Genomic DNA, 17,782 nt, shown 5'->3' on the forward strand with positions numbered 1-17,782 from the left:
CTCTCACACACATTGAATCCTGTCTGACTGCAATAAAATCCTGGATGCAACACAGTTTCCTCAAACTCAACAGCAATAAAACTGAACTCCTCCTCATCGGCTCCAAATCCACCCTCAGCAAAACCCCCAACCTGACACTCACCATCGATGGCACCCCTGTTTCCCCCTCCACCCAGGCACGCAACCTTGGCGTGATATTCGACCCCACCCTCTCCCTCGACCCCCACATCCGCCAAGTTGTAGAAACCTCATTTTTCCACCTCCACAATATCGCCAAACTCTGTTTCTCTCTCACCCGCCCCGCAGCTGAGCGACTCATTCACGCCTTCATCTCCTCCCGCCTTGACTATTGCAACTCACTCCTCTTCGGCATCAGCACAACATCCCTCAACAGACTCCAGCGTGTCCAGAACGCAGCCGCCAGACTCCTCACCCACACCAAATCATGGCATCACATCACCCCGGTCCTCAAAGAACTCCACTGGCTCCCCGTCTCAGACCGCATTCACTACAAACTCCTGGTCCTCACCTATAAAGCCCTCCACTATCTGGCCCCCCCCTACCTCACTGACCTCCTCATCCTCTACCAACCATCCCTCAGATCCACCTCAGCCGGTTTGCTTTCAATCCCCAAGGCCAAACTCCGGAGCTTCGGGGACAGAGCCTTCTCTGTGGCAGCCCCGAAGCTCTGGAACTCCCTCCCCCAAGACCTCCGTGAGTCTGATTCCCTCACCCTGTTCCAGTCCCGTCTCAAAACCCACCTCTTCAACTCTGCTTATCCTTAAACCCGCCCCTACCCCTCTGAACCAACATCCTCCTGACTGCTTTTCTGTTTTTGTTTTGTTTTTGTTTTTGTTTGTGTTTTTGTTCTTGTTTTGTTTGTCGACCTTACTCGTAATGTAAAGTGTCTTTGGGTCTAGAAAAGCGCAATATAAATCCCATTTATTATTATTATTATTATTATTATTATTATTATTATTATTATTATTATTATATTATGTACCATGAACTCAAATCACCCAGTCCCAGTGACCACAGTGAACGGAGTAAACTCTAAAGATTTAAATCTCTTTGATGAAAATCTAATAAGAGATAACTGTTTCGACTCTCACATTGACCCAGACTCTAATTTCTTCAGGAATCTTACCAACACCTGCTGCTACTATAGCGAAACACGTTTTAACTTAGAACTTAAAGCTATTAATGGCTTTTCATTAATACACTTTAATGCCCGTAGCCTTAATGCAAATAGTGACAAAATCAAACTATATCTTCAACTCATAAATAGATCTTTTGACATCATTGCAATCTCAGAGACCTGGCAAACTGACTCAAACACTGTTGACAATTTTTTACCCGATTATGTGGCTTTTCATATGAATCGCAAACATCAAAGAGGTGGAGGGGTTTCACTGTTTGTTAAAAACACACATTCTGCGATATTGGTAGAAAGTCTCTCCCTCTGCTGCAACAACCTCCTTGAATCTGTCACCGTAGACATTGAGCTAAAACAGAAAAAACATATACTCGTCTCATGCATGTATAGAAAGCCTGGAAGTAATCTTGAGGAATTTAATGAACAAGTAGAAAAAATGCTCAGACCACATAGAATTAAAAACCTTTATGTGTGTGGAGATTTTAACGTTAATTTATTAAAATACAACTCGCTCCAACAGGCGAGACACTTCATGGATATGTTTTCTTCTCTCGGGCTTCTCCCTCTAATAACCAAACCAACCAGGTTAACTTGCACTACTGAAACGTTAATTGATAACATTTTCACTAACGTCCTTGAAACGGAACATCATAGTGGGGCCCTCATCACTGATGTCAGTGATCACCTGTCAATATTCACAATTTGCAGAAAAGAACCTGTAAATAACAAAGAACAAAAAACATACATAACTAAGCAAACATTAAATGACAGTTCTCTAAATAAATTAAATATTAACTTAAAAAATGAAAAATGGCAAGAAGTATTTGAGATTCAATATGTAAACAAATCCTATAATGAGTTTTTAAGGATTTTCATGCAAAACATGAACGAATGTTGTCCATATATTAAAATTAAGATTGGCAACAGGAATAATAATGACTCAAAACCCTGCTTCACTCGTGGACTGAAAAAACGCTTGCTGTAAAAAAAATGCACTCTATAGGACATTTTTGAAAAGTAAAAGCACTGAAGATGTAAGTCGTTATAAAAATTGTATAAAAACAAATTGACTACAATCCTTAGAAACTGTGAAAAACGATACTTCTCTGAAAAATTTGAAAATGGCATTGGACATATGAAAACCACTTGGACGGTAATTAATAGCATAATTAAGAAGAAAATAACTGAAAACAGAAATGAATTCAAGAAATTCCAAACCGAAGGAAAAACTCCAACGGAGGCTGCAAATAGCTTTAATGAGTTCTTTACTGAAATTGATTACTCCAGCTAACAATTATTGGATATTCCCAGTATTACTTATATATGCATTTACTTTTTTCTTACTTTTATTTTATTTATTTTTTCCAGTTTTCATTAGTTTTCTTTATTTCTTTGTACTCCTTAATTTCTATACGTTTTTGACGAAATAAATGCCATTATTATATTGATGCTAATGATGATGCACTGGAGGGCTACTCCCCATAAGCTATGCTTCAGCCCTCCCGCTTCTACACATTTTGTTCATTTGTGTGTATGAATTATACGTTTGTTGTTTTTGTAGGATTTTAGTAGAATAAATTAAAAAAAAATAAATAAAAAAAAAACTGATTATATGTTGCTATTTAAACACGCCATGTTGGTAACAACATAGAAACTACCAAGCCACCATTAAGGACCATCGTCTTATTAACGTAATGCCGCCGTAGCTCCGTATCGTAATCCACACGCAATGTCTGGTTAAAAACAGAACAGAATAACCACTGATAAAGTCTTAAACCTTAATCAAGCCTATTCTCTAAAAGGACTTTTTTAAACATTTCCAAAACGTTTGTTAGACTAGCACTCACTTCAATTACTCAGCCCTAAGCTGACTCGCTATGCCTCATAGATCTTAACAGCTTTAAACCGTTAAATGGGTATCTATACCCTTACGTTATAGGCAAAACTAAAAACATAACAAGAGACACCTACATGAAAACGCAACAAGACACCTACATGAAGTAAAATGACTACACACATTAATATTTACTTTACAAAACACACACAAATTAATAGCATGCAGGGTTAATGTAAGAACAAAAAAAAAAAAAAGTGAACTCACTCTACCTGCGACAAAACAACGCCACGAGTTATATGATGCTTATGTTTATAAATGTAGGTTGTTTTAACATTAAATGCACAGCTATTTTTCAGGATCCACCGGCCGCCATCAAACACACAAATCTAATATTTCCTACATAATCTATGGAAGAATTTGATATAACAGGCTTCTTCTCTTACCACGCGTATTTGAGCTCTTTTGTGTGTCGAACGGTTGCCCTCGTCTCCGGTGAATAGCTGGCGTTGTCTCTCCCGGTCCAGCGAAATCACGACGGGGAGACAATCATTAGCTTTGTTCATTATTCTCGCATCCAGGAGAGAAGCTTAGGATAAATGCGACCAATGGAGTCCCTGGCATAAGGTTCAAATGGGTACTTTAATTAAAATGGCGCGGTAATGTTACAGGCAGAAGATGGTTCAGAGAGAAAACAGCTGTGTTCTCGGGGTCTCGAGAGCGGAGGAGAGAGACCCAAACACGCACATCAGCTCCTTAAGTATCCTCCGATCCTCCGATGGCCCCTCCTCGTGTGCCTGTTGGCGTTGTAGGGGGCCCACCCGCCTCCAATCTTCAATGTCCGTTGTTGCGCATAACAGAGGATTCAGACATTGTACATTCAATACATACCTAACACGCCTTTTCTCCTCATACTCTCTTTCATGACTTTTCATTTATTGCATTTTAACGGCTGTAATTTGTTACTTTAATAATACTGGAAATACTTTACGGCAGTTATCATGTACGGTAGTTCCGGATGTTGTCCTATGCTACCCACGTCTGTAAACAAAACTTATTAAAATAAACTGTACCTTCATTTAACATTCAGCAATAATAATATCTCGACTTCTATAGATGTAGTGTTAAAATCAGTAGGTTTCGGTGTGGATCACTCCGTGTCATTTCACTTCTATATTCACCTCTATAGGAAAAGGAATATTAGCCACATGCTAAATTGTGGCTAATATTCCGAAGATGAAGGATTTTCCGAAGATGAAGGATTTTCAGAATAAAAGCTTGGCATTAAGATTGTGCGAGAACTTCTGGTTTTTCAGAATAAATAAGCAATTAAACTGGCAGTATGTTTAAACTAAATTATGCCATAAAACATTGATTTTAATTTCTAACACTTCCCTGCAAGATGTCTGCTTCCCCTTGTGCAGCATGGTTTCCTCAGGGGGGGGGGCGTGGAGTCAGAAGGAAGCTTCCCTTTCTTTCTCTTCGGGACCCGATTCTTCCTCTCAATGCGCTCCTGCTGGTTCTGCTGCATGACGCGCTCTCTCTCCTGACGGATCTTCTCGGCCATTTTCACCCGCTCCTCCTCGGCTAGAAAAGCATGTTCCTCGTCTTTGATTTTCTTCTCCTCTGCAAGGTTCTTCTCCTCCTCCAGGCGTATCAGACGAGCCTCCTCCGCTAAGCGCATCTCCTCTTCCTTTCTCACCTTCTTCTCTTCCTCCCTCTGTAACCGGATCTGCTCCTCTTTCTGCTCTTGCACGAGTCTCCGGTTCTCCGCCAGGATCTTTGATACCTCAGCAGCAGAGTTAGTGCTCGTCGAGCCTTTAGCCAATCTGCCGTCTTGCCTCCGGAGTCTCCGTTCCTCTTCCATCATGGATTCCTGTTCCTGTATCCGTGCAAACTGCTGCTCTCTGGCTGTCTGAGACTGCATGAGTGATCTCATCATCTCCCTCTGTTCCTCCATCGTTGTTACCTCCTCGCTTGGCAAATCCCACTTCTGACACCAAATGTGAAGCTGACCGTTGAGCGACCCGACCAAGCAAGGAGGCAGAGGCAGAGAGTTGAAATATAACCCGGTGTGGGCATGTATTCCTGATGGACACATTATTAACAGCCTCAATATTGCTGTCCACATGAACACAGTCACCAGCAACAAGGATCTCACCAACACACTACCTATCCACTGACTAGGAAAAAAAAAAAATTTGAACGTCGCAGCGCAGCCGTAACGCGATGCAGACGGACCCGGTGGACATTAGGGGTAAGTGTGCAAGCGTCTTTGAGTTGTAGAAAGACGCTAGGCCTATAGGCTATAAATCAAATGTATTATTATTATTATTAGGCCTATGTGTTGGACATGTGTGGTAGGACTCTGTCTCAAAGGCAGGTTGCAGTGTAACATCAGAGGAGACTGGGCCAATTGTACATTCTCAAACTGCACCACTTAGAACTAACTAAACAATGCAGAGATTATTTTTATATAATTGTATTCAATAACCATAACGACATTCAACAGTATGAAGTGATTTGTAAATAGGAATACAGATTTGACTTAATGTTTTCATAAATATATTTTTCTCCCAGTTTGTCATGGGACTTATTTTTACCCTCTCAAAGAACCGGAATTGAGAACCGAAAATAACCGGAATCGAAAAGCAGAACCGGAATCGTTAAAATCCAAACGATACCCAACCCTATGTGTGATGCAGTAAAATCTTACCGCTCACTTACGTTAGCGGTGTCGTAAAAAAACGTGGGAAAATGTAAAATACGATGGTGAAGAAGAAGATTCCAGTGACCCCAATTTTTGTCCATTCTGGACAATTGAAAAAAATGTATTCGGACAAGTAAATTGCCAAACTCACTTGTCCATGGACAAGTACTCTCTAAAAACTTTTTCTCACACTGATTTAAACAAACTACTAAAAGTAGATGAACTACATTATTCAAAAGTTTACAGTAACTTAGTTCTGATAATAACACAGGGAAAATAAACGAGGCATCTCTCTCTCTCTCTCTCTCTCGACAGCCCGTCAGTATCAGGGTTAGTCAAAATGAATCCCTTGGCGGTTCTAGTGTTCATTTACCGTTTTGTCTTCTCTTTGCAATGCTTAATCGATTTGAAACCAAGTCTAACGTAGCTTAAACTTAACATTAGCTTTCTAGCTAACACAACACATGCACGTAGCCTACCTTTCTCTGTGTTTTTTTTTGTGGTGACGAATGAAGTTGGATGTTCTGGTGGTCTTTTCACTGATCTTTATGTTGCAGACCCTGCATACCGCTGTTCTTTTCTTATTAGCGTCATTGACAACATAATCTTTGAATCGAAACTTGACTATTTTTGGAGTAAAGCTAGCCGCTGCCATGTTAACTGAGACTCCTGCCTTCTAGTGGGTTGCCAGGTTTGCGCGCATGGCGCTATAATCACCCAATCACATTTCGAACAAACTAAACGTAATTTCTCAATACAAAAACAAACAAATATTTAATTTAAAAAAGTCAAGTCCTTTCAAGTCATATGTCTCAAGCTTAAGTCAAGTCTCAAGTCCTGAATAACAAGTCAAATTCAAGTCAAGTCTTTTATCAATGTTAGTCAAGCAAGTCTCAAGTCAAAAAATATGCGACTCGAGTCTGACTCGAGTCAAGTCATGTGAATCGAGTCCCCACCTCTGACGTGTACTAACCAGAGTTAGGAAAAGGGACCACATTACTCCTGTTCTGGCTGCCTTACACTGGCTCCCTATAGAAAACAGGATATCATTTAAAATTATTCTTCTCGCCTACAAAGCCCTTAATGGGCAGGTGCCATCTTACCTTAAAGAACTCATACCCTACTGTCCTACCAGGGCATTGCGTTTCAAGAATGCAGGGTTGTTGGTTGTTCCTAGAGTCTCTAAAAGTACAATGGGAGCCAGAGCCTTTTCTTATCAAGCTCCACTTTTGTGGAATCAGCTTCCAGTTTGTGTTCGGGCGGCAGGCACCCTATCCGTTTTTAAGAGTGCGCTTAAGACCTTCCTTTTTGATAAAGCTTATAGTTAGGGCTGATTATATTCAGCCCCTAGTTTTGCTGCTATAGGCTTAGACTGTCGGGGGACGTCTTAATTCTTTCTTCTCTCTTGTTCCGAATAACCCAGCTTCCCCCCAATTTACTTTTGGTGTCTATCTACGCCGGGATCCGGAGTCGTGGCTGATCCTGTTGCTGCGGTCCTGTTTCCTGAGTCCTGAGCACTGGATCCTGCATCCTGAGTCCTGGATCCTGAGTCCTAGATCTGAGTCCTGGATTTCGAGTCGTGGCTAAACCTGTTACTGTGGTCCTGCCTGACTTTCATCTCCCACAGGATTGTTGACATCCTCGTGGATTCATCTTCTTATTATAGACACATGCATTTCCAAACATTTGGTCTACCTATGTTGTAAACCTATTATCTTTTCGATTTACACACGGCATCTATTGCACGTCTATCCGTCCTGGGAGAGGGATCCCTCCTCTGTTGCTCTCCCTGAGGTTTCTCCCATGTTCCCCTTTAAACTGTGGGTTTTCTCTGGAAGTTTTTCCTTGTACGATGTGAGGGTCTAAGGACAGAGGGTGTCATATTGTCATACTGATATTCTGTACAAACTGCGAAGTCCACTGAGACAAATGTAACATTTGTGATATTGAGCTATATAAATAAACATTGATTGATTGATTGATTTTCTAATCTCTAAAAACAGGCAAGATGGGCCTCAGAAAACAGCTGGCAGCTGATAATAATAATGCTTTATCAGGCACCCAAAGACACTTTACAGAAGTAAAAGAAAAAACAATAAATAAATAAGATAGAAAGTTAAATTAAAATCTAGCTAATAAAACAACATAAAGCACATATTAAATAGAACCAGTCTGAATAGGTCAGTTTTGGTCAGTGTCTTAAAAGTGGGGTCAGTGCAATTTCTGACATGTTGTGGGAGTGAGTTCCAGAGAGATGGAGAAGGCTTTCCCAGGTTAAGTAGGCAGGCAGCCCTGCGACAAGTACAGATAGCTGATCTTTGTATGTTTTTTATTCTGTGGAAACAATAATTCATTAAACAAGTAAACCATTTTCTAAATTGCATTACCAGTCTAAGTTGTAATGTTAGAGCTGGTAAAGGAAGAGCTAAGTGGGAATTATTTAAAAACAAAAAAAGTACCTCAAATGTGTACTGAAGTAAAATACTTGAGTAAATGTACTTAGTTACTTTCCACCACTGGTTGTCAGTAATGTGATGGACATTAAAAGGAGGATCAGCACCATCTGGTGGACTATGGAGGATGGATTGTGACACAATTAAATAAATAAATACATCATTAAATAATTAATTAAATGTGTCATTAATTAATTAAAATTGGAATTAAATACATAAATATGTGATTAAATGTGTCATTAATTCATTCAAATACGTATTCATTCAATGTAAAAACCACATATAATTATTTCACTATTTAATTAATTATTTCATGGACCTGTGTTGCAGCGCTTCATGAATTTATTTTATCTGTCAAACTCACCCATCAAAGTCAGGGGGCGGGGCTAACGCAAATCTAGTCTATCCATTGCTTTCGTCTAAAGCCTTTCCAAGCATGGCGGCTACGGAGGACATTCTTCAACTTTCTCAGGAGTTGGTGAGAGATATTTTAAACCTTGCTGAAGATGTGGAAGCAGGACCTGCTGACCCAGAGCAGGTAGCGTGTAAAGCAGAGGAGTTTATTGAAATTGTTGGAGTTATTTCCGCCCTTTCCGATCAAGATATTGATCGTAGAGTGACTGCAAATTTAGAGGAAGTACTCCACCGCTTCTCTGGTACCAGGGCGCAACAGATACATCACACACAGGGACCAGGACGTTTGGCGTTTGACATACCGAGTGCAGTCTTGGAACACCAAGTTCTTTCTGGAACACCAGTTTGTCAAATTGCAGCATTGTTCGGAGTCTCAAAGAGGACCATCAGAAGGCGTATGAAACAAAATGGTCTAAGGTATTTACACTACATTCACGAGTTTTCAGTTTATGAATGGCCGGTGTTGTGTAACAAACTCGATACTAATATGTTTTTTTTGTTTGTGCAGAAAGACCGACCTCTATTCAGCAGTGAATGATGAGGAGTTGGACCATATTGTAACAGAACTCCACAGAAGACATCCAAACACCGGCTACAAGCTAATGCGAGGTCATCTGAATGCAAGAGGTGTGCGTGTTACAAGTAAGCAGTGTTGGGACTAACTATTTTTGACAGTAACTAGTACTCTAACGCGTTATTTTTTAAATTCAGTAACTCAGTTACCGTTACTACATGGTGCGTTACTCCGTTATTTTTTTTATATAGTCTCGGCTCCCAGACGTTGGTGAGCGGCGCCAACAGCGAGGCGAACAGAGATGAGAACTGTACGTACAGTACTTGAGTAAATGTACTTAGATACTTCCTGTGTCACATGCGGAGACGCTTTGTGGGCGTGTTTGTGTTTAGTTAGCCTACTAACAATACTATCATGGCGACGGCGGAGCACAAGTCGAGTTTCTCCGCATGGAGATATGCTCACTATTTTACTTTTCTCGAGCATAAAGAAAATAATGTGTTAGTTAAGTGTAAGTTGTGTCTTGGCGGGTCAAAGATCCTATCTACTGCTCAAAACAGCAATTCCAATCTGTTAAAACATCTGCAAAAACAACATGCTGGGACGAAGCTATTAGTTAAGAGCACAGACCCAGAGCTATCCGACGCCACCTCACCTCCACCTCCACCCAAGTAACAGCGGCTGGATTTCAACCGAGGGACTGCTAGTCAGGTGAAAGTGGATAAAGCCATTGCACGGTATGTTGTTGAACACGTGCAGGCTATTTCTACAGTGGAGTCACCCGCTTTCAGGGAGCTAGTAAGCATGATACCATGTCCGGGAGGCACACGGCATATGGGACGCAAAACGTTTTCCAACTACCTGGAGAAAGAATATACCAAAAAGGATAGCGAGCTAAAGAAAACATTTGAGGGGCTGGAATACATCTCGACCACCGCAGACATTTGGTCTGTCCACAACAGAAGCTTCCTCGGGATAACATCTCACTGGATAAACCCCACCACTTTACAACGCCAGAAAGCTGCGTTGGCCTGTAAAAGGATAAAGGGTAGGCACACGTACGATCTTATTGCTAGTGAGATTGACCACATTCACTCTTTGTATGGAGTGTCAACAAAAGTTACCTCCACGGTTACTGATAACGGCTCTAACTTTGTGAAAGCCTTTGCCATGTATCAACCGGAATCGCTCTCTGACGACGATAAATTGGCACTTTGAAACATATCTTTGTTTTTGTATAGACCACATTGCTTAGCAGAGTTCAGTGATGCAAATGCATGTCAAGTTGATCAACAGATTATATTATTCTCCAATGCAATAACAGTACTTAAATGAAGGCTATAAGGGCATTAATGGGAGCTTGTCTTTTTTGGGATCCCTTTTTCTAAGTAACTAAAACGTTACTTTTCACAGTAACGCATTATTTTTGTCGAAAGTAATCGGTAAAGTAACTGAGTTACTTTTGAAATGAAGTAACTAGTAATGTAACTAGTTACTGGTTTTCAGTAACTAGCACAACACTGCAAGTAAGTATAATAATATATGACCTGATGTAAGGGATAATATAGAATGAGACGGTCATTTCTCCTATGTTTTGCTAACTCTATTCTGGGTCGTGAGAAAACGCAAAGCCGTTTAGAAATCAATGCATGGAGGGATTACATACGCGTGTATATCAGATGTGGGTAGTAATGAGTTACATTTACTTGAGTAACTTTTTGGATAAATTGCACTTTTAAGAGTAGTTTTAATAAAAAATATTTTATATTTTTAATTGAGTAATATTGTTCTAAAATAACAATACTATTGAGTACAATTGTTGGCTTCTCTACCCACCTGAGTATTAAATATATGTACATATAATATTTGTGCCTTGATTTATGTTACTTTTGTAAAGATTTAATATATGTGTGCTGTAGTTAAGAAGTATTGTTTAAAATACATGAATTTGAAGTTTATTCATTTATAATATCGTAGACAATCCCAATTAATTGACTGTAACCATAACAGCAGAAAGGGCAGCTTTAGCCAACAGAGATATTATCAGCTGTAGCCCCTGGCCAGATGAAAATAGACAGCCCCCCCAAAAAAGAGATTATTATTGATTACATTCATGTTCTTATTTGACAAATCAGATGTTACTCAACAGTTACTCAGGACTTGAGTGTTTTTTTTTCCACCAAATACTTTTTTACTCTTACTCAAGTAGTTATTTGGATGACTACTTTTTACTTTTACTAGAGTAATATTGTTCTAACGTAACAATGCTGACTTGAGTACAATTTTTGGCTACTATACCCACCTCTGGTGTATGTTTTATATGTGTGTATTTATGTAGTGTTGTCAGACTCTGATCTTGCATGGTTGTTTTCCACGCCTTCACTCTCCCTGTAACAAGTTATGAGTAATTTTTCTAACCATCACCATTAGTCCGAAGCTGATTAAATAAGGCAAATATCCTACATAGTTCCTCTTGAACCTCTTTTCCTTTATGCTCCTCTAATTGTAGCGGTGTCCCTAACAACTGCGTGTTATACATAGCAGTGGTGAGAACAGACTGTAGAATGCAACGATTGACCAATCAATTTAACAGAATTGGTAATGATTACATTTATTTATACTGTATCTATTATTTGAAAATGAACTATACAGTAGTGAGCCTAGCTAATTTTAAGATAATGTTCATGTAGCCTATGTTTCTATTTGCAATGCATCCAGTCATTTTATTTGCAGTTAACTTGAAGCCAGTAGCCATGTATTAAAATATCCTATCACTAAGTTTGGTGTAACAACTTTTTTCTCTTTCAGAAAATTTAGTTAACTTTGGTTATTTTGACATGGTTCTGCACTGTAATAGTTGTACACACCTCACTATGTTATGACACTGTTTCCTCAAATTAAGTGACTCCACAAGTATTTTTGTTCCAGCACTAGTCAAGTAGATTGAACAGGTGTGAGTGTGTAGTTTTTTTATTTCATTCTTCTATCCTCAGTCTCAAGACTGCAAGACTCATTACGCAGAGTCGATGCAGAGGGAGTCCACATGAGACGTCTAAGGCTGCGTGTGTTAAGACGACGCCAGTATTCTGTTCCTGGCCCGAACTCTTTATGGCATGTAGATGGCCACCATAAGCTCATCAGGTCAGTGATATTGGCAGATAAAGAATGCATCTGTCAGTAGAATTGTTTTACAGTAAAGTTGTTTTTTGTGTGTTTACAATTGCCTTACAGGTGGAGATTTGTTGTCCATGGTGGGGTGGATGGATTCAGTCGTTTGGTGGTCTACCTGACTGTGGCTGGCAATAATAGAGCTAGAACTGTCTTGCAGAGCTTTATCGCTGCTGTTGAGCAGTATGGGCTGCCATCAAGAGTACGGTCTGATAAAGGAGGAGAGAATGCAGATGTAGCAGAATTCATGATCAGGAGCAGAGGTGCCAACAGGAATTCGCACATCACAGGAAGAAGTGTCCACAATCAGCGGTAAAAAATTGTTTGGCAACTAGGCTCACACAACAAACATTACCAGTTGAATATGTCACCCACAAATTAACACCAATTGTCAATTTGATCCTAAAAACAGAATAGAGAGGATGTGGAGAGATGTGTATGAACATGCCCTGGACCTCTTTCATCAGATCTTCACTTCACTGGAAGATCAGGGAACACTGAATCCAGACAATGAAGTCCATCTTTTCGCACTGCACCGGATCTTCCTTCCTCTGATTCAGCAAAGCCTAGATTCTTTCAGAGATGGATGGAACTTTCATGGTCTTAGAACTGAAAGGAATCAGTCACCACAGCAACTCTGGAGAAGATACAGAGAGCAAGGCCCAATGGAGGACCCTACTGAGGTTAAAGAAAGATCAAATTTTAACACTTTTTAAATAGTCTGTTTCCCTAATGGAATTATATGAGAAATTATATGCTATAAAGGTACTTTAAATGAATCATACATCTTATCAAGGTCTCCTGAGCTTTTAAAGAACAACCTGAGTTATAGTTATAGTATTCATGGCTGTATTATTTTACAAAACTATATAGGCGACCAAAAACCAACAGGGTCCATAGTGCTCAGTAATTTTTTTCATAAGAAGGCTGTTTGCTGATATGTGGGTTGTATCCCATTTTGAATTATGTACTGATTAGTTTTAACCATTTCATCATTAAGTGGCCATCCTAAAGGCTTTTTATAGTTTTTTCACTAGAGTGCCTTGGATTTTTTCTTCGGTTATTTGTAATATGTATAATTTCTCAACTGACTTAGTGACCAAAAATAACAAACTTAACCCTTGTGCACTGTTAGAAACCACTACCGACTCGTTATTGTTCATTTTAGTGGCTTTTTTCCCCCAGCCACGACTTTGATGCAGGTAGAGAATTTGCCCAGTGTATTATTGACCTAGTGACATTTTTAAAATTATATTTACAAAATTCATTTCAAATTAATGTGTCACCAAAAATCATTCCATTTTCTGTAACACAGCAACATTTATGGCCACATTTAAGAGTGAAAACATCCAACAGTGCATGAGGGTTTAATACTTTGAGTAATGAAACTAGTTTGATGTATTAAGTACAAGATTGATCATGCTTGTCCTCCATTCAGGTTTATGAAGACTATGGGATCGACTGGAATGGACCTCACAGTCTTCATGGAGGCACTGTGTCAGTCCCTGAGATTCAGCTGGCCCATGAACTCTCCGATGAAGAGGCTGCCATTTTGCCAGCTCCAGGAGTTTCTGTAACTGATGCACTTAGATCATATATAGAGACTGTGCAAGTTTTATCAAGAATCATAGCAGACTAATGTCCAACCAATGCTTTTATTTGGCATCTTAGAACAAGCAATCATATTTGTAAAACGCTTCATTCCTTAAAATCAGTTTAGCCTTAAAGCTCTTCCATCACTGTTATGAACTTGTAAATGGACTTTATGCACAGCTCCATTACTTCCTAAACTTAAAACACACTCCTTTTACTTGCTGTCTCATTATTGACCACTGAATGAATAACATGAATACTGCTCTCTTAACACTGAAAGCTGATGATGCAGAATGGTTGGGTGTAAGTAAATGGAAAAAACTATTTTGAATAAAACAATTGTCAACTACTGGACACAGTATGTTCACTGTTTGTTTTCAAAGACACTGAACTTGTGTCAATTGACCTGACCAACTGCACAGTGCACATCTGTCCGAAAAACACTTAAACAAGTCCAAATCCAGTCTGAACACTATTTATGGCAGAGACGAGTGCTTTCTCAAAGTCCATGAATGTTTTGAAATGGGCTGGCAGCTTTAGTAATAATAATAATAATAATGCATTTATTTTATAAGGCGCCTTTCAAGGCACTCAAGGTCGCCGTACAACAAGGTTAAAAACAATTTTTACAAACATAGTTAAAAGCAAAACACAGTTTAAAAACATAACTACTAAAAACATACAGCTTGCAGCACAGGTCAGCCATACGCTTGCCTGAACAGGTGGGTTTTGAGGTGAGTTTGGAAAGTGGTGATAGTGTCCATGTTTCTAATATCAGGGGGGAGGGAGTTCCAGAGGTGAGGGGCAGAGCGGCTGAAGGCTCTTGACCCCATGGTGGAGAGACGGGCTGGGAAAACTTTGAGAGTGATGGAGGAGGCAGACCTAAGAGACCGGGTGGGAATGTTGACATGGACAAGGTCAGACAGGTATGGGGGGGCGAGGTTATGAATGGCTTTGAAAGTATGAAAGAGGATCTTGTAGTCAATGCGGTGTTTAATGGGAAGCCAGTGGAGTTGGTGTAGTACAGGGGTGATGTGACTGATGACAGGGGTTCTGGTGATGATACGGGCAGCAGCGTTTTGGACCAGTTGGAGTTTGTGTAGGTGTTTGTGGGGGAGACCATAGAGAATGGAATTGCAATAGTCCAAGCGGGAGGTGACGAGAGAGTGGACCAGGATAGCGGCACTGTGGGGAGTGAGTGAGGGGCGGAGGCGGTTGATGTTTCTGAGATGAAAATAGGCAGACCGGATGGTTTTGTTGATATGGGTGTGGAAGGAGAGGGTGCTGTCGAGGACGACACCCAGACTCTTGACCTGAGGGGAGGGGGAAACCGGGGAGTTGTCGATGGTGAGAGTAAAACTGGGTTGCTTGGTGAGTGTGAGTTTTGAACCAATGAGGACTACCTCAGTTTTATCACTGTTGAGTTTTAGGAAATTTGAGGTGAACCAGGATTTGATTTCCTGTAAACAGGTACAGAGGGAGGGGGGTGGGAAGGTGGAAGAGGGTTTGGAGGAGACGTATAGCTGGGTGTCGTCCGCATAGCAGTGGAAATTGATGTTATGTTTACGGAAAATCTGTCCAAGGGGGAGGAGGTAGATGATGAAGAGGATGGGGCCAAGGACAGAGCCCTGGGGGACACCGGAGGAGATGAGGGAGGGATGGGATGTGAATGATTTTAACTGAATGAACTGAGTACGGCCGGAGAGATATGAGTGAAACCAGTCTAGGGGTGTGTCAGATAAGCCAATGGATGTAAGTCGGTCAAGGAGGGTGGAGTGGGAAATGGTGTCAAAGGCTGCACTTAAATCAAGGAGGATGAGGATGGATAATTGTCCAGAGTCAGCTGCTATCAGGAGGTCGTTTGTGATTTTAATGAGGGCTGTTTCTGTACTGTGACGGGGGCGAAAACCGGACTGGAACTGTTCATAAAGGTTATTGTTGGTGAGGTGTGTCTGAATCTGTGATGCCACTGCTTTTTCTAGTATTTTAGCGAGAAAAGGTAGGTTGGAGATGAGGCGGAGGTTGTTGAAGATGTTGGGATCTAGACCAGGTTTCTTTAATAACGGTGTGACAGCTGCAGTTTTGAGGGCTGAGGGGACAGAACCAGAGGTGAGGGAGGAGTGAATAATGGCAGTTATCAGGGGCAGCAGTGAGGGGAGGGAGGCTATAACCAGGGAGGATGGGAGGGGGTCAAGTTGGCAGGTGGATGGCTTGGAATTCCGGATGATTTTGGATAAATCCGCAGCAGAGGGGAGTTCGAAGCAGGAGAGAGGTAGAGAGAGGGGGGGGTGGGGGACAAAAGGAGGTGGACAACTGGACGTGTGAGGGGTCAGTTGCTGGTGAATGGTGTCTATTTTTGTGTTAAAAAATGACATCAGGGAGTTGCAGTGGTCAGTGGAGTAAAAGTGTGGGGGGAGGGAATCAGGGGGGCAGAGTGATTTGTTGACCACTGAGTGCAGGGCCCTGGTGTTTCCAGCACCAGCAGTAATTTTTGCTGTAAAATATTGGGATTTGGCTGAGGAGAGGGCATCTTTGTATATGAGGATGTGGGTATGGTACATTTGTTTGTGTATGGTGAGTCCGGTTTTGCTGAAAAGCCTCTTCAGCTGACGACCTTCGGCTTTCAGCTGACGTAGGTGGGGGGTGAACCAGGGAGCAGAGTGGGGGAATGAAACAGTCCGGGATTTGAGGGGGGCAAGTGAATTTAACAGAGTCTGGAGACCATTGTTATACAAGAGAACCAGCTGTTCCGGGGTACATGGGGGGGTGATGGTGGGAAAACAGTCAATACCAGTTGTGAGGTCGGTTACATTGATGTTTTTGATATTACGGAAGGACATAGTGCGTGACAGTTTGATTTTGGACAGTGACAGACTTAAATTAAATGAAATGAGCATGTGGTCAGAGATGGGGAGACAGACAGCAGAACAGTTTAGGGGAGTGACACCAGCACAACAGACTATGTCCAGAATATGACCTTTCGAATGAGTAGGGAAGTCAACATGTTGTTGAAGACCAAAGCTGTCCAGGCATGAGATGAAGTCCTTAGTGAGAGAAAGATTAATTTTGTCCAAATGAATATTAGCATCACCTAACAGAATGATATTGGATGAGAGTGAACAAATGTGAGTGAGAAGTGAGGTGAATTCATCAGTGAAGTCCTTGTTAGGTTTGGGTGGGCGGTATATAATGACTAAAATAGTTGGAGTAGGTCCATTTAGTTGTATAGCCACGGACTCGAATGAGCGTGACACTGGCACGGTGACAGCTGAGACCTTCCAAGTCTCGCGGTGTAATATCGCGAGACCGCCTCCTCTGCCGGTGAGACGGGGTTGACAGGTGTAAACAAACCCAGGGGGAATTGACTCGTTTAACTGAGAATAATCATCAGGATGTTGCCATGTCTCTGTTAGACAAAGGAAGTCATACTTGCAGTCACGGAGGAGGTCCTGTAGAAGTAATCCCTTGCCAATGAGGGAGCGGATGTTAAATAAGCCAAATTTGACGTCGGACTGCTGGTTGGAGAAGCCAACGTTAACCGACCTAGCCAGGCGAGTTAACGAGCTCTGATCCACCTTCCTACGGATGGTTCTCCGAGGGCGACGGCGGGTGGAAGACCAGATGGAGTTGATAGCAGTGGAGTCATCGATGTGGACACTTCGTCCGGCTCCGCGATGGGTGTACCTCCGATGAGGACGGCGGGCGATGTCCGGGAAGTAGTGCAGTACAGGCGGGGGATCAAGCCGGAGGAATCGAAACTGGAGGAGCTCCGTGCTCATATATTGGATCAGAGATGACGCTGGATAAATCACTATGGACAGGATAGTCCACAGGAGCACAGAGCTCACAGCGAGTTTGTAGATCCACATGATGCACGGGCAGATGTACGTTCACCGAACAGCAGTAGCAGTGGCCAGGTAACTCAGGTGAGTAGAACGCC

General features: G+C 41.4%; 2 protein-coding genes across 3 annotated transcripts in view; both read left to right on the forward strand.

Annotated features, from left to right (window-relative positions):
* The window catches only part of LOC307018147 (uncharacterized protein), a 460,756-nt gene that overhangs the window by 14,468 nt on the left and 428,506 nt on the right, over positions 1 to 17,782 (forward strand). The window lies entirely within an intron of this gene.
* LOC307019477 (uncharacterized protein) lies at positions 8,443 to 14,196 on the forward strand. Of its 2 annotated transcripts, none has more exons than XR_013802678.1 (6): positions 8,443 to 8,984; positions 9,076 to 9,209; positions 12,075 to 12,222; positions 12,313 to 12,561; positions 12,717 to 12,932; positions 13,688 to 14,196. XR_013802678.1 is itself a non-coding variant. In XM_079650424.1 (6 exons), the coding sequence occupies exons 1-6, from the start codon at positions 8,590 to 8,592 to the stop codon at positions 13,886 to 13,888; spliced, it is 1,398 nt and encodes a 465-aa protein (XP_079506550.1). In that variant the 5' UTR covers positions 8,443 to 8,589; the 3' UTR covers positions 13,889 to 14,196. The 2 variants fall into 2 exon arrangements, 1 of the variants encoding a protein (XP_079506550.1); XM_079650424.1 differs by having other exon boundaries at positions 12,662 to 12,932.

This window comes from Notothenia rossii (genome assembly GCF_949606895.1).
Source record: "Notothenia rossii genome assembly, chromosome: 9".
Taxonomy (NCBI): Eukaryota; Metazoa; Chordata; class Actinopteri; order Perciformes; family Nototheniidae; genus Notothenia; species Notothenia rossii.

Excerpts from the sequence above, each read along its gene's own strand:
- LOC307019477 (XM_079650424.1), top strand. The coding sequence starts at position 8,590 with ATGGCGGCTACGGAGGACATTCTTCAACTTTCTCAGGAGTTGGTGAGA. Across the intron at positions 8,985-9,075 it reads ATGAAACAAAATGGTCTAAG|AAAGACCGACCTCTATTCAG; the intron begins GTATTTACACTA and ends TTGTTTGTGCAG. Across the intron at positions 12,933-13,687 it reads CAATGGAGGACCCTACTGAG|GTTTATGAAGACTATGGGAT; the intron begins GTTAAAGAAAGA and ends TCCTCCATTCAG.